Source organism: Balaenoptera borealis, assembly GCF_965194805.1.
Source record: "Balaenoptera borealis genome assembly, chromosome: 13".
Lineage (NCBI taxonomy): Eukaryota > Metazoa > Chordata > Mammalia > Artiodactyla > Balaenopteridae > Balaenoptera > Balaenoptera borealis.
This window is the reverse complement of record NC_138870.1, coordinates 42026657-42053069: the sequence shown is the minus strand read 5'-3', so window position 1 is coordinate 42053069 and position 26413 is coordinate 42026657. Positions and strand designations below refer to the sequence as shown.

Genomic DNA, 26413 nt, shown 5'->3' with positions numbered 1-26413 from the left:
ATACAGGTTTTCTATACAATGAAACTACAGCTTTCAAAACCACAAGCAGCTCTGGTGTATTGTTTTCTTATAATGAGATTTTTGATTTGGCCAGTCAAAATTAAGTTTAAAAGCATTTCCTTCAACCTAAATGTCCATCAACAGATGAATGGATAAAAAAGATGTGATACACACACACACACACACACACACACACAATGGAATACTACTCAGCCATAAAAAAAGAATGAAATAATGTCATTTGCAGCAACATGGATGGACCTAGAGATTATCATACTAAGTAAAGTAAGTCAGAGAAAGACAAATAGCATATGATATCACTTATATGTAGAATCTAAAAAAATGATACAATGAACTTATTTACAAAACAAAAAAGACTCACATACATAGAAAACTAACTTATGGTTACCAAAGGGGATAGTGGTGGGGAGAGATAAATTAGGAGTTTGGGATTAACAGATACACACTACTATACCTATAAAACAGGTAAACAACAGGACCTAATTATAGCACAGGGAACTATACTCAACATCTTATAACAACCTAATGGAAAAGAATAGTGGGTGTGCGTGTGCATGTGTCTGTATATACCTGAATCACTTTGCTGTACACTTGACACTAACACAACATTGTAAATAAACTATACTCAATTAAAAAAAAATTTTTTTAAACATTTCCTTCATATTTAACACGTGAGACCTGGGTCCACAGCTTTGTTTTGAATTAAAAAACATTGACTTTAAATTGAAAATTAAATTGAGTGAGGGGAAAAAAATCCAGGATAGCTATGGTCATTCTTTTAACAAACATATTCCAGTTATGCGTGACAGTTCTAGTGCTATGTATCCCTTTACATTTTCGCAGCTATTCTTGGAAAGCTGAAAAAGTGACTTCATAGTCTTTGTTGTCCCTTCCTCCTTATAACTACTTTTGATATTTCTCGACTCTTTGCAACTTATATTTTACTTTATACAAAAAGCTAGAGTCATAATCCCGGAAGGAAAGCTAAAGAAGGAATCGATGACTAGAAGCAATTACTCTTGCTTCATTTCCTGCCTCTGAAGAAACATCAACTCACAGGATATAGAATATCCTGTAGTAAGTTATCTCCTACCCCTTATATGTTCACTCTCCAAAAAGTGCACTTTCAAGATGCATTTGGCTTTCTTAAAAGTATATTAATAAGTTTATAAGAGTAGAAAAGGAACTGTTATATGAATTAATTCCCAAACTAGTAACACAAAAAGCTATAATCTAATATCCACAAATCCTTAGGTAGTTAAAGGCACAACAGATAAAGCTGTGAATGTTCCATACTCTTCTAAAATTAATTGCAGTCATGACAGAAAGATAAGTTATAACTATCAGTAGTACTGCACTAGGTGAGGAAAAGCATAACATCACTCAAAACACTCAAATCTATGTACAGATAGAAATGGTGATCATTACTCCACAACTATGCTTTTAACAATTTATGCCCACATGGAATCTTACCCTTCTGGTTTTGTTTCCTGGACATTTCAGGTTTTTTTAATCTCAAAAAATACAGAAGAAAAGTATCCTTTTGCCTTGTCTTGGTTCTGATTGTAGTGATCTCTGATTTAAAAACAGGCAACAGAAGGCTGTAGTTGGAGGTGATAAATATAAAAATCCTGGTTATTCGAAATTCTGTTCACTAGCTGTTGGTCTCCTTTTCTTCTCTCGTATCAACTTCTTGTCAGGAAATATCATTGCAGACATTCATGTCTCTTTTTCCAGGGAGATTCTGGGGGGAAAACACACACACACACATATTCACTATTACAGTAACAGTTGTACAAAATTTCTAAGAGATATCCACAGGCTTTATTTTATACTTTTTCTAAATGAAACTAGTTATTAAAAGAAAGTACTCTAGAAAGAATACAGTTGTAAAAAGCAATATTTTAATTAACACAACATTTTAAATCAACTATACTTCAATTTAAAAAAAAAGTTTCTCAAAAAATAAGAAATCACTGTAAACCTTAAAAAAAAGGCAATATTTTGCTCTTTAAGAAACTTTAATCTTAGAATCAAACCATCTTCTTAGTTCAGAAAGCATGTTTTCTTATTCTTCTTAGCTTGTATCTAACTCAAAATCTTATCCCCAACCTAAGTGTCCATAAAAAGGAACGTAATAGGTGGATGGACCTAGAGTCTGCCATACAGAGTGAAGTAAGTCAGAAAGAGAAAAACAAATACCGTATGCTAATGCACATATATGAAGTCTAAAAAAACGGTACTGATGAACCTAGTGGCAGGGCAGGAATAAAGATGCAGATGTAGAGAATGGACTTGAGGACGTGGAGGGGGGAAGGGGAAGCTGGGACAAAGTGTGAGAGTAGCACTGACAAATACACTACCAAATGTAAAATGGATAGCTAGTGGGAAGCTGCTGCATCGCACAGGGAGATCAGCTCGATGCTTTGTGACCACCTAGAGGGGTGGGATAGGGATGGTGGGAGGGAGATGCAAGAGGGAGGGGACATGGGGATATATGTATACTTATAGCTGATTCACTTTGTTGTGCAGAAGAAACTAACACAACATTGTAAAGCAATTATACTCCAATAAGATATAAAAAAAAATCTTATCCCCATCTCTGCTTCACAGACTAAAATAATTACTTCTTATCATTCCCTAAGAGCTCTCTTACCACCTGCTCTTCCTGTCCAAATCAAGGGTCTTTTCTCTTCTTCTAGAATTTCCTTTATCTAACCGCTCCTCAGGTTTCCCAGCTCACATATAGTTGCAAGACACTTAGGGTGGGGAGGGGGTGAGTGGGGAGAGGAGAGGATAAGGGGAATTTAACTTAATAAGGAAAACTGAAACATCAAAATTTGGATTAGTCAATACTACAGAAAGCTTTTATAAGTTGCAAAGATACAAATGTTTTTTTTTCCATATTACTGAACATTTAAAAAATACATGCCCAGGGACTTCCCTGGTGGGGCAGTGGTTAAGAATCCGCCTGCCAATGCAGGGGACACGGGTTCGAGCCCTGGTCTGGGAAGATCCCACATACCATTGAGCAAATAAGTCCACACGCCACAACTACGGAGCCTGCACTCTAGAGCCCACGAACCACAACTACTGAGCCTGTGTGCCACAACTACTGAAGCCCGTGTGCCACAACTACTGAAGCCCACGTGCCTAGAGCCCGTGCTCCGCAACAAGAGAAGCCACCGCAGTGAGAAGCCCACGCACCACAACCAAGAGTAGCTCCTGCTTGCTGCAACTAGAGAAAGCCTGTGTGCAGCAACAAAGACCCAACGCAGCCAAATAATAAATAAATAAATAAATAAATAAATAAATAAATAAAAATACATGTCCAAGATTTCTGGGTAAAGAAAGCAGGAGGAGGATCATAGAACTCTTATACCTGGACACCTGATAGGATAAACATTTTACAAAATGCAACCCAAGAAGGAAATGAGAGTGACCTTATATGAAATACTTTCCAATGTGGAAGGAGGAGAATGAAAGGGATAGTCATGGGTAAGTTTAAAAAAAAAAAATCCATCAAGAGTAAGAGCCTCTTAGGGCATTCCCTGGTGGTCCAGTGGTTAGGACTCTGCGCTTTCACTGTCATGGGCCCAGGTTCAATCACTGATCAGGGAATTGAGATCCCGCAAGCCGCACAGTGTGGAAAAAAACCCACAAAACTCTATAAACCACTATGGGACCTCAGGAAAAGGAGGCTGAACCTCTGGGGCTTGCCATCTTCCAGGGCATTAAGCCACATTGGGAGAATCTGCCAAAGCTTATGTTAATACATGGAATTTACCACTGGATAAAGGAGGCCTGATAGAAAACATTTTATGAGATTTTAGAAAAAAGAACAGAATTCAAATCATCAAAAATGATTAAACTCTTCAATGGCAAGCTCTTCTCTACCTTCATGCCCTTAGCTTGAAAAAAGGATGAAAGCAACAATCAACCACTAACCATAGTTGATAAGCAAGATTGGGTGGGGATAGGTCTCAAATTAGGTGGGAAACATATCAAGGATATTTCAACAATCTCTGTCAAACAAAAGGTATAAACAGAACTGTTCCACATAAAACATAAAGAAGATCAATAAAAATGACACAGCAACTATCAAATCTCCAATAACAAAAGAGAAAGACAACGAGAGAGAAGAAATTACTACGCAGCAGATGAAGAACCCAACCTGGAAAACAATCTAATCCCGCAAAACCAAAAGAGATTCTCCCTTGAATACTTATTTGAATACTTCAAATAAGAATTTAGATACAGGGCTTCCCTGGTGGCGCAGTGGTTAAGAATCTGCCTGGCAATGCTGGGGACATGGGTTCGAGCCCTGGTCTGCAAAGATCCCACATGCCACGGAGCAAGTAAGCCTGTGCGCCACAACTACTGAGCCCACGCTGTAGAGCCCGTGAGCCACAACTACTGAGCCCTCATGCCACAACTGCTGAAGCCTGCACGCCTACAGCCCGTGCTCCACAAAAAGAGAAGCCACTGCAATGAGAAGCCCACGCACCGCAACGAAGAGTAGCCCCCACTCACCGCAACTAGAGAAAGCCCGCGCGCAGCAATGAAGACTCAATGCGGCCAAAAAAAAAATAAATAAAACAAATAAATTTAAAAAGATACAATAAAATAAGAGCTAGGAAATAAGTGAAAGAATGAATAAGAATAGGGGCTTCCCTGGTGGCGCAGTGGTTAAGAATCCGCCTGCCAATGCAGGGGACACAGGTTCGAGCCCTAGTCCCCACATGCCGCGGAGCAACTAAACCCACGTACCACAACTACTGAGCCTGTGCTCTACAGCCCGCGAGTCACAACTACTGAGCCCGCGTGCCACAACTACTGAAGCACGCGTGCCTAGAGCCCATGCTCCGCAACAAGAGAAGCCACCACAGTGAGAAGCCCACACACCGCAATGAAGAGTAGCCCCCGCTCGCCGCAACTAGAGAAAGCCCTCGCGCAGCAACAAAGACCCAATGCAGCCAAAAATAAATAAATAAATAAATTTATTTAAAAAAAAAAAGAATGAATAAGATTAAATAGAATGAAAAGAAAGATGTCTGCAAAACTGAAGAAAACCTGAAAAACAAAACACCACAATTAAAGATTCAATAAGATGTCAGAAACAGCAAGAAAAAGAACAGATACAGAGAAAACAGAATGAATGGAGTGGAGAAAGGCTTTCAGAATTAAAAAAAAAAACAAAAACAGATATTAAAGCGATTAGAAGATAATATTAGAACATAAAAATGATCCAATCTAAGGATAATTAGAATAAATATAACAGACTCAAAAAACATAGGACTCAATAAAGGGAACAGAAAAAACATTCACAGATAATATACAGGAAAATTCCCTTAAAACAAGGGACCAGTATCATTCACTCCCCACTGCCAATCCATCAGAAGAAATCCTATCTGTTCTACCTTTTGCATACACCAGAACTGGACCGCTTCTTACCTTCTCCACTTGCTACCACCCTTGTCTAAGCCACAATCATTTCTGACCTGCATTGCTATAATCAAGACTGTAATAGTCTCCTAACTGGCATCCTGAGCCTTCTATTCTGCCACTCTCTGGCTTCTATTTCACATGGCTGCTTTTAAAATTATAAGACATTATGTCCCAACTCCACTGTTCAAAGCCCTCCAGCAGCTCCCCATTTCATTCAAGGTAAAAGCCAGAGCCCTTAGAGTGGCCTAAAAGGTCTTATCTGCTCTAACACCCTGTCCCCATCCTTGCTTTATCTCTCTGACCTCACGTCCTACTACTCTTCCTCTCAGGTACTCCACACCAGCCACACTGGCCTCCTTACTGTCCCTTTTATAACTTAAGATATGTTCTCACCTTAAGGCCCTTAAGGTGTTGCCTCTGCCAGGAATGTTCTTCCCCTAGATATCTACATGGAATACTTCCTCACCTCCTTGAGGTCTTTTCTCAAATGTTCCCTTCTCTGTGGTTATTCATGAGAAACTACTGAACTTAGGGTAAGAACAGAGAGAGTCTGTGGCATTATTGCCTAAAGCTACTCCCATCCCCAGAGGTCAGTGGGAAAGGTAGTTCTACCAAGGTGGCGAAAGCCATGAAAACCAGCAGCTTCACTGACAGAGAGGGCTGACTTGATTTAAAGCAAAGCACAGAAAAACCCCATGCCTATCCGCATTGTCAGTAAGAGTTTGCATTCTTGGTGGCAAATGAAAAAGCAAGACCAAGGGCTCAGCTAGCCTGAGGTTGCTGTCATAGTGCAAGCAATGGACCAGCAGACTAGACAGAAATTAAAAAAGGGAATCTGGAAACGAAACTTAAGGAACCTTGATAAATGCTCTACACATCCGCACTGGAGAGACTGGAAAAGGGTCCACCAGGAGCCTGCATACACAGGCAGAGAAGACACAAAAGGGCCCAGTGGAAAGTAAAAGTTAGGGCAGGCTTTTAAACTGTCTGAACTTTGAAGGAGCCTCCCCAACACACACAAAGATCAGGAGAGAGAGGAAGCCTTACTGGCTCAAGGTGTTTAGCACAATCTTTGACCAATCATTAACTGACCACTAAGCAATGCAGACACAGGTGTCACTCCAGGAAGCCAAACTTAAAAATTAAAATAGAAATTAAAAAAACAAAAACAAAACTGAGCAGATATCAGCAGTCACACACCAAGGAGAAAGATTCTACAGATTGAGTCCAGGCAAGTTACTTAAAAAACAACAATAATAACAAAGCAACAACAACCCTCAAAAGGGAAAAAAATCAGAATCCAAAATTGCTACAACATATTATGTAAAATGTCCACAGTTTCAACAAAAATTTATGAGATGTAAAGATGCAAGAAAGTGTGACCAAAACTGAGAAGGGAAAAAAGACCCCATGTGATTGCAAACATCCCTGTGTAGGCTCAATGCCAGACTTAGCAAACACAGACTTCAAAGTGCTTTAAAAGACTAAAAAAATTATATGACAATGCCTTAAACAAACAGAAAATCTCAACAAAAAGACAGAAATCATAAAAAAGAGCCAAATGGAACTCTAGAGTTGAATACTAGAGCAGAATAAAAAATAAACCTGAAGAAAGAGCAATAGAAATTATCTAATCTGAAGAGAGAGAAAAGAATAAAGAAAAACAGAGCCTTAAAGACCTGTGGAACAAGTGTACCAACATACACGAATTAGGAGTTCCAGAAGAAGTGGAGAGAAAGGATAGAAAGTGACCAAAAACAATACAAACTGATTTTTAAAATTAATCTACACATTAAGAAGCTCAATGAAAAAAAAAAAAAAAAAAGCTCAATGAACCACAACTACAAAAACACAGAAATCCATACCTAGACATATAGTAAAATTGATGAAAGCCCAAACAGAAAATCTTGGGAGTAGTAAGAAAAAAACAACCCATCATTTACAGGGAAGCAAAGATATAACTAGTGGCTAACTTCTCATCAGAAACAAGGTAGGCTAGAAGGCAGCGAGATGACATATTCAAAATGCTGAAAGGAAATACTGTCAAGCAAGAATTCTGTATCCAGATAGCTAAACTGTCTTTCAAAAATGAAGGTGAAGTCTATTTATCTCTTGTAAAAATAAAATACAGTGTGTGTGTGTGAAAAAAAAAAAATGAAGGTGAAATAAAGACATCCCCAATAACTTAGAGAATCCACTGACACCAGCTGGTAACTTGAACCTACACAAAGAAATGAAGAGCACTGGAAAAAGTAAATATATGGGTAAATATAAAAGAATGCGTTTTAAAAATTTTATTCTCTCATGCAGAGTGAAGAAATAGAAAAACAAATATCGTATATTAACGCATATATGTGGAATCTGAAAAAAATTGGTATAGACGATCTTAATTACAAAGCAGAAATAGAGACCCAGACATAGAGAACAAACGTATGGATACCAAGGGGCAAGTGGGGGCGGGGGGTTGGATGAATTGGGAAATTGAGACTGACTATTGATAGTATGTATAAAATAGATAAGTAATGAGAAGCTACTGTACAGCACAGGGAACTCTACTCAATGCTCTGTGGTGACCTAAATGAGAAGGAAATCCAACAAAGAGGGCATATATATATATATATATATATATATATATATATATATATATATACACACACACACATATACACATGTATAGCTGATTCACTTCGCTGTACAGTATAAACTAACACAATATTGTAAAGCAATTATACTCCAATAAAAAAAGAATAAAAAATTATTCTCTTAAATTATTTAAAAGACAAGATTGTATAAAGCAGTAATAACAACACTGTATTGTTGGGTTTGTAACAAATATAGATAATATATACGAAATAACTGCACAAAAGAGGGGGAAAGACAAGCTATTTATAGAATTAAACTAGTACTAATCTAAAGTAGACTGTGGGGACTTAACCTGGTGGCACAGTGGTTAAGAATCCGCCTAACAATGCAGGGGACACGGGTTCGATCCCTGGTCCGGGAAGATCCCACATGCCTCAGAGCAACTAAGCCCGCGAGCCACAACTACTGAAGCCCGTGCGCCTAGAGCCCGTGCTCCACAAGAAGAGAAGCCACCGCAATGAGAAGCCTGGGCGCCGCAACAAAGAGTAGCCCCCGCTCGCCGCAACTAGAGAAAGCCCACATGCAGCAAATGAAGATCCAATGCGGCCAAAAAAACCACAAAAAACACCAGTATTGTACTGGCATAAAGACTGACATTTAGATAAATGGAATAGAATACAGAGCCCAGAAATAAACTGTCACATGTATGGTCAAATAATTTTTAACAAAGGCACCAAGACCACTCAGTGGGGAAAGAATAGTCTCTCCAACAAATGATGTTTGGAAAACTGGATATCTACATGCAAAAGAATGAAGCTGGACCCATCACTTACACCATATACAAAAGCCAGCTCAAAATGGATTAAAGACCTAAACATAAGATCTAAAACTCCTAGAAGAAAACACAGAGGAAAAGCTTCATGACGTTGAATTTGGCAATGATTTCTTGAATATGACACCAAAAGCACAGTTAAAAAAGCAAAAATAGACAAACAGGACCATGTGAACATTAAAAACTTCTGTACATCAAAGGAAATAATCAACAGAGTGAAAAAGCAATCTATGGAATGAGAGAAAATATTTGTAAATCATATATCTGATAAGAGGTTAATATCCAGAAGATATAAAGAACCCCTACAACTTAACAACAGAAAAATAAATGACCAACTTAAAAATGGGCAAAGAACTTGAACAGACATTCTCCAAAGGAGATATGCAAATGGCCAAAAAACACATGAAAAGATGCTTAACATCACTCATCATTAGAGAAACACAAATCAAAACCACAATGAGATATCATCTCATACCCATTAGGATGGCTGCTACCAAAACCAACAACAACACAAACACACACACACACACAAAACCCAGAAAATAAGTGTTGCTGAGGATGTGGAGAAATTGGAACTCTTGTGCACTATTGGTGGGAATATAAAATGATGTAGCCACTATAGAAAATAATATGAAGCTTCCTCAAAATTTAAAAATAGAACTACCATAAGATGCAGCAATCCCACCTCTGGGTATATATACAAAAGAAATGAAAGCAGGATGTCGAAGAAATATTTGCACATCCACGTTCACCATAGCACTATTTATCAATATAATAGACAAGAGGTGGAAACGACCCAAATGTCCATTGATGGATGACTGGATAAACAAAATGTGGCATATACATACAATGGAATATTATTTGGCCTTTAAAAAGAAGGAAATCTTGATACATGCCACGATGTAAATGAACCCTGAGGACATTATGCTAAATGAAGTTTCAGTCATAAAAAAGAAAAATATTGTAAGATTCCACTTACATGAGGTATCTAAAGTAGTGAAATTCACAGAAACAGAAAGTAGAATGGTGGATGCCAGAGGCTGTAGGGAGAGGGAAGTGGGATATTGTGATTTCATAGGTACAGGCATACCTTGGAGATATTCCAGGTTCAGTTCCAGACCACCGCAATAAAGTGAACATCGCAATAAAGCAAGTCACAGAAATATTTTTGGTTTCCCAGTGCATATAAAAGTTATGTTTACACTATACTGTAGTCTATTAAGTGTGCAATAGCATTATGTCTAAAAAAAGTACATACCTTAATTTAAAAAGACTTTATTGCTAAAAGAATGTTAACCATCATCTGATAATGCAAGATTGCCACAAACCTTCAATTTGCAAAAAAAAAAAGCAATTATCTGCGAAGTGTAATAAAGTAGAACACAATAAAACAGAGTATGCCTATAATTTCAGTACTGTTGTGTCTCAGGGAATAGGGAGGCCTGAAGAGAGGGAGAGACAGGGGAATGGCCAGTTGGTGAAGCAATCAGAACACACACAACATTTATCCATTAAATTTGCCTCCCATATGGGCGTGGTTTGTGGCGCTCCAAAACAATTACAGTCATAACATCAAAAATCACTGATCACAGATCACCATAACAAATACAGTAGGGTGAGCGCCCTCGCCAGACTGGTTAAAGGCGCACCGGTCGTGCGCGCCGCTGGAGGGGCGCCATGAGACCTGAGATGGCGGCCGGAGCCCGGGAGGCGCGGCGACTCGTCTGTCACTGCCCTGGGGACGGTCCCCAGGGACCACCGCCACCTCGAGGGCCCAAGAGCCAAACATCATGGAGACCAACACCATGGATACTGAGCCCACCAGAACTGGAAGCGAGACTTAAAATGCATGAACTGGGGTACTGTGTCCGACTCATCTTTCCATCTTGGGATATGTCACAGTGCTTGGGACATCATGACAACAGTAAGAGGAAGGGGAGCTTATCAAATACTGTTAAGCTTGAGCCTGGAGGAGACCAACAAACCTTTGGATCGAAGGGGGGCCTTTGGGTTTCAGCATCCTGTAAGACTTTATTTACCTCTTTCTAAGCGTCAAGAGTATCTGCAGGGCTTCCCTGGTGGCGCAGTGGTTGAGAATCCGCCTGCCAATGCAGGGGACACGGGTTCGAGCCCTGGTCTGGGAAGATCCCACATGCCGCGGAGCAACTAGGCCCATGAGCCACAATTGCTGAGCCTGCGCATCTGGAGCCTGTGCTCCGCAACAAGAGAGGCCGCGATAGTGAGAGGCCCGCGCACCGCGATGAAGAGTGGCCCCCACTTGCCGCAACTAGAGAAAGCCCTCGCACAGAAACGAAGACCCAACACAGCCATAAATAAATAAACAAATAAAGAAAAAATAAAAAAAAAATAAAGAAAGCCAGAGCAAACGGGAGTGTTATTGTAACTTTAAAAAAAAAAAAAAAAAAAAAGAGTATCTGCAGAGTTTCAGGGAGAAGGTGCTGGCCAGTTTCCCTGCGCAAGCCACCATTCACCTCTACAGTGATGAGTCCCATTCAGATGAGGAGCAGGAAGAAGAAACCCAGCCCTCTGACCTTCAGTGCCAGGAGGCGGAAGACAGCCTAGGAGGAAAGGGCAGAGACTGGCTGACAAACCCAGGACGGCAACCCGGAGGGCACGGTGGCCTTGGTGGTAAGGGTCTGCTCCCCAACCCTGAATCTCCGGAGGATGCTGGGTGCCCTTCATCCCAATAAGTCTGTCTCTCCTACACCAGACCCACCTCACATGTGCCCTGCGGGACAGCCCTTGGGGACAGCCTCGCCAGGACACTTTGCCTTTCAACTGGGTATACAAGGACTTGACTTTGTCTGGCCAGCACCCCACTCTGGCAAAGACTCAGCTTTTACTCATCCTTCTACTAGTGATTCTTTGTGCCTCATTTATACCTTTGAGAAAGGATTCTAGGACCAAGAGGTTTGTGTCCACATGGGTTATCAGGTGGGGCCAACTTTCAAAGCACGTTCAGCAATGTCACTGTGCCGATCAAATGACAAATTAGTCCATATCGATTAATAACTCACCCACGCCTCTCACTTAACCTGAGACCCTTTATTTGGCTATTTCCATTTTTGTAAAAATGATTCAGATATTGTCCAAGGTTGATGTGGTTGCTTAGTGGCATTCTTAAAAAAAATTTATTTATGAAAAACACATGAACACACTGAATAATTTCCATAAAAGTAACAAAAATAAAAAGACAAGGATTTGGGTGGGGGGACCATTCTGGATAAAAACATATATGATTCTTGTCTAAGGGCTGTGTGTATGAATAGAGAGACAAGCTTTAACTCTTAGTTGGGGACTGCTTTGGGCTTATTACTTGAATAGAATAACACTGTTTTCAATCAAGGTACCTAATGTAATATTATTTTCAGCTTTTTATATTTTGATGACCAAATGAGTGTATTTGTCAAGGTTTTTTACTTTACTATTTTACATTTGGTTGTCTTCCCAGTTTCTACTTGAAATAAATATTTTGAGAGACAAAAAAACCAAATACAGTAAAAATGAAAATGTTTGAAATATTGGGAGAATTCTCACAATGTGACACAGAGACACAAAGTGAGCAATGCTGCTGGAAAAATGGCACTGAGAGATTTGCTTAATGCAGGGTTGCCACGAACCTTCAATTTGTAAAAAATGCAATATCTGCAAAGTGCAATAAAGCAAAGTGCAATAAAATGAAGGGATGCCTGCAGAAAGTTTCCATTTTACAAGACAAAAAATTTCTAGAGATCTGCTCAACAACTATGTAAATATACTTAACACTACTGACCTGTACATTTAAAAATGGCTAAGACGGTAAATTTTATATTACGTATTTTAATTTTTTTCTTAATTTTCAGGAATATACTGATTTGGGAAAAAAAAGAAAAAGAGAAGAAAAATGTTAAACGTGGATGGATTAGCATAAATCCATCACTACTCATGGAAATCCAAGCCAAAGCACATACTCCACTGAGGTTGAATATATAGCCTTAGTGTAGATGCAGTATAGCGAGTGGATAAGTGAGGGCTTAAAAGCCAGACTGCCTGGGTTCCCATCCCAGCTCCACCATCTCCTAGCTAAATGACTACTAGCAAGCTACTTACCTTCTCTGTGTCTCCATTTCTTTAGCTGTAAGATGCAAATAATGCTAGCATCTTCCTCACAGGACTGTTACATGGTTTAAATGAGTTCATACAGATGTAGCACTTAAAAGAATGCCTGACACTTATTGACAACCAGTCAATAAACATTGGCTGATATTAACTGCAATGAAAGATGTGTCTCCTAAAACTAAAAGGTTTTAAGAATCATAGATTATACAAGTTACTTAACAAAAACTAATGGGAACTTTACCAAGACTATGGGTTACTAGCAGTAGGTCATAATTTCAGGTATTGTTAGAGCTTTAGAATGGCAACTCCATCAAATTTAGATGATGTACAATTAGGAAATCAGAATGATCCAAAGTACTCTAAAGAAATAGCGGGTATAATTTTCAAGTCTTGGGGTATATAACTTTTCACACTGGCATGCATTATAAGGACCTGACAACACTAGCAAATAAAAGGTAAATTGGGCTGTACACAAAGGTACTTATAGTTATTTTAAATTGAAAACACAGATTGTTACAAAATGTACCTATGAATAGAACCAGGGAAAAAGGAAGGATGGGTGAGGAAGGAAGGAAACATAAGAAAACTAAATGCTCATCTTCCATAATAGGATTGCCCCTAAAAAGATTAAAAAGTCAGTACAGCCATGCTATGAAGAAATATGGAGTTTAATACCAGAATAAATGCTTGTAATTACCCATGGACAGCTAGACTAGGGAATCATGGGGGAGAGGGCAGACAAAGCAGAAGACTTTTTAAAAAAAATTATTATAAGCTTTGTGACACTATTTGACTTTTTTAAAAAATAAATTTATTTATTTTATTTATTTTTATTTTTGGCTGTGTTGGGTCTTTGTTGCTGCGCGCTGGCTTTCTCTAGTTGCAGTGAGCAGGGGCTACTCTTCGTTGCGGTGGCTTCTCTTGATGTGGAGCACGGGCTCTAGGCGTGCGGGCTTCCGTAGTTGCAGCACTTGGGCTCAGTAGTTGTGACTCGCAAGCTCTAGAGTGCAGGCTCAGTAGTTGTGGCGCACAGGCTTAGTTGCTCCGTGGCATGTAGGATCTTCCCGGACCAGGGCTCCAACCCTTGTCCCCTGCATTGACAGGCGGATGCTTAACCACTGCGCCACGAGGGAAGCTAATTGACTTCATATACCATGTACAGTCCAGTCCTCCATATCTGCAGTTTCTGCATTCTCGGATTCAACCAACCGAAATCAAAAATATTCAAGGGAAAAAAAATCCAAAAAGTTCCAAAAAGAAAAACTTGATTTTGCTACACGCCAGCAACTATTTACATAACATTTACATTGTATTGGGTATTATAAGTAATGTAGAGATGATTTAAAATATACAGGAGGAAATGTTTAGGTTATATGCAAATACTATGCCATTTTATATAAAGGGACTTGAGCATCTGCAGATCTTAGTATCTGTGGGGGGTCTTGGAACCAGTCCTCAGCAGATACTGAGGGAGGACTATATGTTTATACTTAGATTAAAAAATACTTAGCTTATTTTATGCACTTTGAAACTACTAAAACACTGTTTTTTACCCTGACAAATGTCCAAAATGATTACACACACTGGTAGTAAGACTATGGAGAAAACAGGCTACCTCACATCTAAGTGAGAATGTAAATTTGTACAATACCTATGAAAAACAACTAGACAGTAGTTATCAAGATTTTAAATACAGGCACTTCCCTGGTGGCGCAGTGGTTGAGAATCTGCCTGCCAATGCAGGGGACACGGATTTGATTCCTGGTCTGGGAAGATCCCACATGCCGCGAAGCAACTAAGCCTGTGCGCCACAACTGCTGAGCCTGCACTCTAGAGCCCACGAGCCACAACTACTGAGCCCAAGTAGCCACAACTACTGAAGCCCATGCTCCACAACAAGAGAAGCCACCACAATGAGAAGCCCACGCACCACAACGAAGCGTAGACCCCGCTCGCTGCAACTAGAGAAAGCCCGGGCGTAGCAGCGAAGAACCAACACAGCCAAAAATAAATAAATAAATAAATTTATACCAAAAAAAAAAAATTTTAAATACATATACTATTTGACCCAGCAAAATAATTTCTAGGAATTTACCCTACAAGCATATCTGCAAATGTGTGGAAAGGTATGTTCAAGGTTATCAAATGAAACAATATTTATTAGAGCAAAAGATTGGAAACAACCTAACTGTCCATCAATGGAACACTAGTTTAATGAATTATGAATAATTTATTCATACAATGAGATACTATGCAAATGTTTCTGAGGAAAGAGAACGTTCTTTTACGTATTGATATGATATATTGTTAAATGAATATGATGGGGAGAATATATTTATACTATCATATATACATAAATATTGTATATCTGGAAGGATAAACAAGAAACTAGCAACAGTGATGATCTGTTGAGGAATGGAAACTGAAAAAATAGGAAACTAGAGTAAGAAAGACTTTTCAATCGGCCTTTTTCTATTTTGGCATTGGAACCATACAAGCATCTTATCTATTCAAAAAAATTGTAATACTTTTTTTTAAAAAGATCCCTTCCTAGTAAATTAAACCAAAGCTGAAAACCCTCAGTTGAACCTAAATAATATTTGTTTCAACTTAGAAATCCAATCAACGGGTTCAAGAAATGTGTCAGTAAGAACCTACAAACACTAACTTCTAGACCTGCAGAATAATAACCAAAAACAAGAAAATGGGGAGTTCCAAATAAAAATATTTTTCCTGACTTTTAAAGGTTTTGGTTATGAGAAAGTAACCAAGAGTTCTTATTCCACAATATCATCAGTTTGCCAATAATTATTCTCATTAGCTTTATAAAGGAATATGAAAAAGGAGAAGAAAAAAAAAGAAAAAGGAGAGAGACCCAAAGTAATGCAATGATATATTCTAAAAAATAATTAGGAGCAAAGGAGATGATTTCCTTAGGTCAAAAAGGTGAATGTGAGACATTTCCATAAGTCTGTTTTCTCAACAAAGTCTTTATTCGTTGGCACTAACTTTCCAATCCATATGTCATTCTAACCCCAAAACTCCCATAATTATAAGGTCTGATCACCACAAATTTTATTTTAGAAAATGGAATTTTCATTTAGAAAAACCAGTAAATTCCTTTTTTTAAATACAAACCTTGAATTGGAACAACACAGAATTGGAAATTGGAACAAAATAGAATTTCTGGAAATTTAAAATACATTCTAAGTGGAAAATCAGAAACCATGTGATAGCACAACTCCTCTTACTACTATTAAAAGACACAGGACCCTCCAAATTGCTTAACATTAGTCATCAGTGGCAGCTGTAAGTGTGGGAGTAGAGGGGGCTCAAAAGGAGCAGAGCAGGAATACATACAAGTTTGTCTTTTCCTATTTCACTGCTAGCTGCCTGGTGAATTGTCTGTACCCTCCTTCTCATGCAGGTGGCTGTAACCCAAGCCCAATCAAGCCAAATTATCCTCAGCTGTATAAATCCTTCAATAATGGTTTTAAACAATACTGATCATTTAATCCTCACCCCCTCCACACACATATAAACTCCATTCCTCCCATCTCTCCAAAGCACAGATGCACAAACAGCACAAGGGAATGGAGGCAGCTATTAGGCAAAAACAAAATAAGGCAATTAAGAGCTATATTCACTGATTCTAATCCATAAAGGGAAATTTCATGCATATAGAAAAAGTGATTTCTAATACACTTTCTAAATTAAAAAAATTATTAACTGATCAATTAATAAGTATTTAAGATAAATTACTATGTGCCAATACTTGACACATACTAAAACATGGATAAACCTTGAGGACATTATGCTTAGTGAAATAAGCCAGTCACAAAAAACACAAATACTATATGATTCTACTTATATGAGGTACTTAGAGTAGTCAAATTCATAGAGACAAAGTTGCCAGGTGCTGTGGGGTAGGAGAATGAGGAATTATTGTTTAATGGTACAGAGTTTCAACTTGGGGAGATGAAAAATTTCTGGAGATGAACGGTAGTGATAGTTGTACAACAATGTGAATGTACTTAACATCACTGAACTGTACACTTTAAAATGGTTAAAATGGTCAATTTTATGTTATGTGTATTTTACCATGATTTTTAAAAATTTTAATGCAATAAGAAAAAAAATTATGAAAGAAAAAACTGATTGCTTGACCCAGCAAGAAACTCCTAAAAGAAGGGGGAAAAAAAAAAAGCACAAAAGCACAAATATCAATATTATCAATATCAGGAATTTTTTTTAAAAAGTATAGATCTCACAGACATTAAAATACAAGACAAAAATAGAGACAACCTTATGTCAATACATTTGAAAACGTAGGTAACAAATTTCTTAAAAAACACAGTTACCAAACACAGGCAAAAAACAGAAAATGTAAATAGTAACTATCTCTAAAAGTAACTGAGGTTATAATTTTAAATTCTCTCATAAGGAAAAGGCTCTCATCTCTGATCTATTGATGATAGGAGTATAAATTGGTACAACTTCTTTGGAATATAGGCATTATTTTGTAAACTAGAACATTTATCAATCCTATGACCCAGAGATTACATTCCTAAGTACCAAGAGAAATTCTTGCTCATGGCACACCAGAAAACATGTAGAATTAGTAACAGTAAGAAATGGAAACAACCCAAATGTCATCAACAGGAAATGAATAAACTGTGATGAATCCACTAAATGAAGTATTATATGGCAGAGAAAAATGAGTCAACTATTACAACTGTACACGACAATATAGATAAATCTTAGCAATATAATGTAAAGCATTAAAAAAAGAAAGAAAAGAAAATCAATTCCCAGATTGCATACACATCATATTCTTTTAAAAAAAAAACCTAAATACAACTAACACTAGACATATATTATTTAGACACACATATACACCTGATAAAACCATACGACCCAGCAATCCCACTACTGGGCATATACCCTGAGAAAACCATAATTCAAAAAGAGTCATGTACCAAAATGTTCATTGCAGCTCTATTTACAATAGCCAGGACATGGAAGCAACCTAAATGTCCATCATTGGATGAATGGATAAAGAAGATGTGGCACATATATACAATGGAATATTACTCAGCCATAAAAAGAAACGAAATGGAGTTATTTGTAGTGAGGTGGATGGAGTTAGAGTCTGTCATACAGAGTGAAGTAAGTCAGAAAGAGAAAAACAAATACAGTATGCTAACACATGTATATGGAATCTAAGGGAAAAAAAAAAAAAGGTCATGAAGAACCTAGTGGCAAGATGGGAATAAAGACACAGATCTACTAGAGAATGGACTTGAGGATATGGGGAGGGGGAAGGGTAAGATGTGACAAAGTGAGAGAGTGGCATGGACATATATACACTACCAAACGTAAAATAGATAGCTAGTGGGAAGCAACCGCGTAGCACAGGGAGATCAGCTCTGTGCTTTGTGACCACCTAGAGGGGTGGGATAGGGAGAGTGGGAGGGAGGGAGATGCAAGAGGGAAGAGATATGGGAACATATGTATATGTATAACTGATTCACTTTGTTGTAGCAATTATACTCCAATAAAGATGTTAAAAAAAAAAACAAAACTATTTTTTGAAAAGGCAATGGAAAGAGTAAAAAAAAAAAAAAAAATAGAATAGTATTTACCTTGAAAGGCGAGAGGAGAACACGTAAGACTGTCAATATTCAATATTAAACTTCTCAGGTTAAATGGTGGGTTCATGAATATTCTATATGATATTTTTTAAAACCAAATACACGACATAAACAAAATGATAAAAATAAATACATAGTAAAGTTTTTTTTTAAAGGGCCATCGAGGGATGTGGAATAACTGATTCTCACACACTGCTAGTGGGAGTGTAAAAATCTATTTAGTAAAATCTACTAAGGCTGAACATAAGCATATCCTACAACCAGATGTCCTACTCCTAAGTATATGCTCAACAAAATGCATGTATATGTGCACCAGAGACATGTACGAGAATGTTTATAGCAGCACTATTTTTAAGAGTCCAAAACTAGAAACAAACCTAGACATCTATCAATGACAGAATGGATAAATAAATTGTGGTATATTTACAGAACAGAATACTATATACCGCAATACAGAAAAAGAACGAGCTACTGACATAACATGGATCAATTTCAAAACCAATGCTAATGGACATATATACACTACCAAATGTAAAATAGATAGCTAGTAAGAAGCAGCCGCATAGCACAGGGAGATCAGCTCGGTGCTTTGTGTCCACCTAGAGGGGTGGGATAGGGAGGGTGGGAGGGAGACGCAAGATGGGGGAGATATGGGGATATATGTATATGTATAGCTGATTCACTTTGTTATAAAGCAGAAACTAACACACCATTGTAAAGCAATTATACTCCAATAAAGATGTTAAAAAAAAACAGGGCTTCCCTGGTGGCGCAGTGGTTGAGAATCTGCCTGCCAATGCAGGGGACACGGGTTCGTGCCCTGGTCTGGGAAGATCCCACATGCCGCGGAGCAACTAGGCCCGTGAGCCACAACTACTGAGCCTGCGCGTCTGGAGCCTGTGCTCCGCAACAAGAGAGGCCGCGATAGTGAGAGGCCCGCGCACCGCGATGAAGAGTGGCCCCCACTTGCCACAACTAGAGAGAGCCCTCGCACAGAAACGAAGACCCAACACAGCCATAAATAAATAAATAAATAAATAAATAAATAAAATTAAAAAATAATAATAATAATAATTAAAAAAAAAAACACAAACCAATGCTAAGAGAAAAATATCAGATGCAAAAGAGTGTATGTTGTATGATTCCATTTATATGAAGTTCATACATAAGCCAAACTAATCGATAGTGGTAGCGGTCACAATAGTAATGGGAAAGAAACTGGGTCAGGGTACAGGAAGGCTTCTGGGATCCTGGTACTATTCTATTATCATGATCTGAGTATTTATTATACAGGTCTGTTCACTGTGAAAAAATTCATCAAGTTGTACCCTTAAGCATTTTGCATTTTACTTTATGTATATTACATAAAACTTTAACAAAAAAGAAAATAAACTAAAGACATCCTTTTGCCTCTTAACGGCGCAATTTAACTGATACTCTTCATTCCCTCTGCCAGGCACTGACCAATATCCCTGGCTGAACACTGGCAGCTAACAGGTAACACTGACATTGGGGCATTTCTGCTCCCCCTATACTATACTGAGTCTGATGTATTTGTTCTCAAACCTACTTAATTCCAGTTGTGTCCATAATTACAATTACATGATTGTAATGAAATACTAAATACATTAATGAACTACGAATGTAAGAAAAGTTGCTATTTCTTTGAAAACTAAGTTGAAGGCTCTGGAAGACTGAGTATAAATCATTTGAAAAACCGTCCTCAACTTAAGTGTGGGTGAGACACATAAATAACCTTGGGGAAAAATTAGAAATCTAGGAGGAGTCTATACTCATTGCTTCAAGTCTTTAAGAGTTCTCACTCCACTTAGAAAAACTGTAATTGGAAGTTGTAAGCAATGCATCACGGGGTGCAATTAATGCCAAATAGATGAAGAACTCTCATCAGCAGACTCATAATATATCAAAAGGCTGGTGAACAAATGTACATTTATTTGTTTTAGGCAAAAATAAAATGCTTATGATATGTATGTATCATTTTTATATCTTGCTTTAACCAACTTTTTCAGTTAATAGTAAACTGTATAAGATTGGATGGTATTGAATAAGAAGACTTCTACTATAATCCAAGAAAGCTTGCTTTAATTATTTTGGCAAACTAATACTATCTACTAGATAGATAAAACTAAAATTTTAACTGTAGGGAATTCCCTGGAGGTCCAGTGGTTAGGACTCTGCACTTTTACTGCAGGGGGTATGGGTTCCATACCTAGTTGGGGAACTAAGATGCCACCAGACGCATGGCCAAAAAAAAAAAAAAAAAATTAACTGTAAACAAGTCTACTTATTAAAACGGCAAAAGAGAAATCAAATTCACCAAAGCTGAGATGCTATATTTAAAAGAATATGCCAGGACTTCCCTGGTGGTCCAGTGGTAAAGAATCCACCTTCCAATGCAGGGGACGGGGGTTCGATCCCTGGTCCAGGAACTAAGATCCCACATGCCATGTGCCGCAAACTACAGAGCCCACGTGCTCTGGAGCCCATGCACCGCAACTAGAGAGAGAAAACCCACACGCCACAACTAGAGAGAAGCCCGCGTGCCACAACAAAAGATCCCTCATGCCACAACTAAGACCCAACACAAACAAAAATAAATTAAATAAATAAATAAATAAATAAAATAAAAGAATATGCCTCTGGTGCCATATTAGCTAGTATTGTTAACAAAATGGCAGCACAGTTACCCTATCTCGGCATAGTCTGGTGAATATAATAAAGGTCTTAGAAGAAGACAGTTGTTGAAAGAACTACCTGGGGCTCAAGGACCAAAGTCTGAGTACCACTGAACTGGAAAAACAACGGTCTGAGTGCTCTTGATAGAAAAAAACAGAAAAGATGCTTTTGCTAATAAATTTGTCTTGAGAGTTAAACTTTCTCTAAAACACAGTATGTAAAATTTCTTTCTGGAATCTGATACAAACCATGGGTTTTTAAAAAAAAAAATTCTTGTTATACATTAGCATCCAGTTAGACTGAATTCCGGCATAATGGTTTCTTACCAGATTTCTTTAAAAGCATTGATCGAAAGCATTAGAGAGTCCTCAGTGAGAGTACTCTAAAGCTTCTCATTTCATTCATTATTCAACTAATATTCATTGAATGCCTACTACACTCTAAGCCTTGTGTGAGTCTGATTGGGAGGGTGCTGTTTCAGATTCAGGGGAAAATTATGGTATATCAGAATGCAGGGGTTTAATGAGAGCAGGTGGTGGAAAAGTGGCAGCCAAACCCCTTACCTATTCAACTGAGCAGTCTGACAATAAAGGAATGAACGAAATAGAGTATTAGCCAGAGTTCTAGCAAGGCCAAGCAAAAGGGGTTTTCCCCTCAAGGGTTTACCCCTTAAAAAGGAATGCTTTTTGAAAGAGGAGAAGGAAGGAACCCTCCTCCACTGTTGGTGGGAATGTAAATTGGTACAACCATCATGGAGAACAGTACGGAGGTTCCTTTAAAAACTAAAAATTGAGCTACCATATCATCCTGCAATCCCACTCCTGGGCATATACCCGGAGAAAACCGTAATTCGAAAACATACATGCACCCCAATGTTCACTGCAGCACTATTTACAATAGCCAGGACGAGGAAGCAACCTAAATGTCCATCGACAGAGGAATGGATAAAGAAGATGTGGTACATATACACAATAGAATATTACTCAGCCATAAAAAAGAATGAAATAATGTCATTTGCAGCAACATGGATGGACCTAGAGATTGTCATACTGAGTGAAGTAAGCCAGACAGAGAAAAACAAATATCATATGATATCACTTATACCTATATGTGGAATCTAAAAAAAAGGTACAAATGAACTTATTTACAAAACAGAAATAGAGTCACAGATGCAGAAAACAAACTTATGGTTACCAGGGGGGAAGTGGGGGGAGATTGGGATTGACATATACACACTACTATATATAATACAGATAACTAATAAGGACCTACTGTATAGCACAGGGAACTCTTCTCAGTACTCTGTAATGACCTTTATGGGAAAAGAATTTTAAAAAGAGTGGATGTATGTATATGTTAAAAAAAAAAAAAAAAAAAAGAGGAGAAGGAAAAATCAAACATATTAATACTACAAAGAAGGGCTTCCTTGGTGGCTCAGTGGTTAAGAATCTGCCTGCCAATGCAGGGGACAAGGGTTTGAGCCCTGGTCCGGGAAGATCCCACATGCCGCGGAGCAACTAAGCCCGTGTGCCACAACTGCTGAGCCTGTGCTCTAGAGCCCGTGAGCCACAACTACTGAGCCCGTGTGCCACAACTACTGAAGCCCACATGCCTAGAGCCCGTGCTCCACAATAAGAGAAGCCACCGCAATGAGAAGCCCATGCACCACAACAAAGAGTAGCCCTCGCTCACTGCAACTAGAGAAAGCCCATGCGCAGCAACAGAGACCCAACGCAGCCAAAATAAATAAATAAAATTTAAAAAAATAAAAAATACTACAAAGGAGAGTAATACTTACAGAAATAGAAAATAACCTAAAGGAGAGGTAATATCAAAGATAAAATTAACCTTACATTCAGATCCAATTAATCTTCCTTTGATGTCTAATATGTGCTAGGAAATGTACTAAGCAATTTCATACACATTATCTTATTTAATCCTCACAACAACCTTGTGAGGTAAAAGAAACATACTTCTGAAACAAAAAACACAGGAAGATACACATCTCTGTATAGAGACAGAAGAGGGGAAGATGAGGGAGGTCATACCAAATGACTCCAATTGTTTCAGTAATAGAAACAAGAGGAGAGAAAGCAGGGAAGCTTGAAGGCCTGAGAAGAAGAGATAAGAAAACTAATGCTTACTGCCTACTATGTGCTATTACATCATTTATATACAAATTTCATGTAATCCTGTTTAGTATTTATGACTCATTTAATTGAAGAACTTGAGACTGTGAGAATTCCCCAAGATCTAACAGCCGGTAAGTGGTAGGGTGGGGATTCAAACCCAGGTCTATAAGACTACAAACTCTATCTCTTTCTCTATACCACACTGCTGCTTCAAAATCAGGAAAGTGCAAGAGAATAAATATGAGAGGAATAAAAAGGTCATGAAGCAGCAAAAGTCCAGTTAGAAGCAGACAGCATGAATTTGGAGTAGATAATGCCAACTTTGTCCCCTCTCCCCCTGGGTTCAACTGCCCAGGTAAAAAGTATTTAACATTGGGAAGTTGCTAAAGGTGTAATAATATACACTTTTAAGAATTAAAATTGGGCAGGAGACTCCCACTTTCCTTCAAATTATTACTATTCTTCTTTACTAACTGAATATCTACAAAATATTATGCACTTGGTAGTCTCATCGAACTTGCTACCTAACCATTCGAAGCTACAGTTTAAGTATCTGCCAACGGTCCAAAATTCAACACTAACCTGAGTAAGTGTTCTAATGTTGATCAAAATACCAGAAAATATCCATCTAAGAATAACTTAATTTTCTTTCATTTTGAAAACTGACTTTTTTTACAAGGAATGAGAGTTAAGTCCCTAAGACTAACAGACATAGGATTGTTGTCAAAAACCAGAATGCAGACCCATTTATTTTGTTCTTTTATGACAGACTGTGAGAGGCTTTGAAATGAACCAAGAAGATCACCTGGCATCTTCAATGGAAAACTAGGCACTATGTAATGTGCACCTTCCCTAGTTACCTGATTCTATAAGGTCTGCATTCTTCATGACCTTTGAGCTGTTTTATAATTGTAAGTTATAGTTAAATGATAGCAATACAAAGGATTCTTGTCCATACACTTACAAACAAATTCTGTCCAGTGAGAGAGGAATGATTTTCCCCATGTCCCTATGGAAAAAGACAGTTTTGCATAGATTTGTAAATTCATTTCAGCATACCTGATCCTATACACATGCAGTACTTTGAATTCTCCTTTGAACTACTTTTAACATCTTACAGGTTCTCCCATTAATTAATGAGTTAAATAACATCTTTTACATGTGTTCATTTTACATTTATATGAAAATCATGATTCTGTCTAACTTTTTAATCCTTTAACAATGAATTTTATACAACATGTAGTATATACCATGGAAGATGAAATCTTTAATGCAAAAGCTCAAGGGAAGGAATTATCCTTTTCCACTCATACACATATTTAAGGAAGGCCAGACAAAACTTAGGCCCTGTCTCTTTCCAGTTCTGAAATTTTAAGACTCTAAGAAGCACAGTCATTGTTGATCATTCTTGAAAGAGCCCATAATTCACAAAAGAATTCTTTGAAAATTATATTTCCAGCTGCTTTTTTCCCCTAATGCATAGTGTAAACAAAGCACTGTCTCAAGAACAGAGCTTCATCATTTCGGAAATGCTTAGAATCTTTTGTCTGAACTACTTTTGTTAATTACAGTCACTTAAAAAAATAGATGGTTACTCAATATTCTGTAATAACCTATATGGGAAAAGAATATGAAAAAGAATGGATATATGTATATGTATAACTGAATCACTTTGCTGTACACCTGAAACTAACACAACATTGTAAATCAACTATAATATAAAATAAAAATTAAATTAAAAAATAAATGCATAAATAAATAAAATTTATATTCAATTAAAAAAAAAGATGGTACATCTTCATATTAAGCTAAAAATCTACATTTGACAAATGCTTTTTCTGATCCAAAAGATTTTTTTTGCCAGTCAACAACTGTACAGTCATAAAAATATTAAATACATTTGTTGTTTTCAAAATAATAGTTGTCTTCTATTGGTTATGTCACATGAAAAATTAAATATTTTTTTAACTAACTTGATTCAAATATACATAAACAGCTTAAAGAAGCCAAAGCCAGAAATCAATACACAAACCAAACATTAAATCAACAACATATTTTAAATTCATTAATGCAGGGGGAAAAGGCATATCAATGCTCAGATCTTCCGGCTTCCAAGTCCCAAATTTAAAACAGCTCTGAAACCAGTAGTCTCTATGGAAGCAGCTTTTATCCTCACTCAGGATCAAACTAATCCCCAGACACTCTGAGGAAAGAAAGAGTAAAATCAAGTTGCACCAAAAATCTTTACACTCAGCATTCATTCTAATCTTACAAACCACTTTCATGGCTTGTAACATGCCAGAAAAATATTACTCTAGCAAGTAATTATTTTGTCCAAAAATGAACAGAGCAATTTAAATTGGAAATAATTTGCTGCCCATGTCATTCATAAATCCACGCTACTATAATTCTTGATATGAATGGATAATGCATGTAGCATATCAGGCATTAAATATTCGAAAAGATAAGTTTTCATCCTGTTGAAATTAGTTAAGTAAATACTGGCCGATTAAAACGCATGAAAAGTTAACTCTTCCTTCTCCCTCCCCATCTCTACTCCCTCCAAACCAACAGGAACATTTCAGATGGTAATGTGTGTCAATTAGAAGTAAAGAGAATGCGGATAAACAAAACAACTGGAAAAGGTACAGAATGCCACGCCCCAAAAGAGATGTTACCACTTCCAAGTTGCAACTGAAGTTAAAGAACTATAGTGAGAAGTCTTCACTATTTTCAGTAATTCAAAATAAGGTACGTATTGTCCTCCTCCTTGGGAATGTAACTCATTCCAAAACTTTCTTTTCTGACTCTTCTCGCGGCTCTTAAACCTCGAGCATGTGTTGTAGGATTCTATTAAAGCTTCGTAAGAGTATTGTTCAAATACCAAGTAAAAAAAATAACCGAATCATTTAAGATAAAAGTTAACA

General features: G+C 37.7%; 1 protein-coding gene and 1 pseudogene across 6 annotated transcripts in view; one reads left to right on the top strand and one right to left on the bottom strand.

Annotated features, from left to right (window-relative positions):
* Nucleotides 1–26413, bottom strand: part of SPATS2 (spermatogenesis associated serine rich 2) — a 140238-nt gene that overhangs the window by 73841 nt on the left and 39984 nt on the right. For 3 of the 5 annotated variants that reach the window (XM_082352442.1, XM_082352440.1, XM_082352439.1), the window contains one exon: nucleotides 1495–1765. The exons of 1 other annotated variant lie outside the window; for it this stretch is intronic. In XM_082352442.1, coding sequence (XP_082208568.1) covers nucleotides 1495–1519 — 25 coding nt within the window. In that variant the 5' untranslated portion in view covers nucleotides 1520–1765. Of the gene's footprint in view, nucleotides 1–1494; nucleotides 1766–11922; nucleotides 12001–26413 lie in introns of those variants that run through there. One more of the 5 variants, XM_082352441.1, reaches the window with a different exon arrangement.
* Nucleotides 7745–11914, top strand: LOC309610111 (protein ripply3 pseudogene; annotated as a pseudogene). Its single transcript has 2 exons — nucleotides 7745–10952; nucleotides 11326–11914. The product of its transcript is annotated as a protein ripply3 pseudogene (transcript).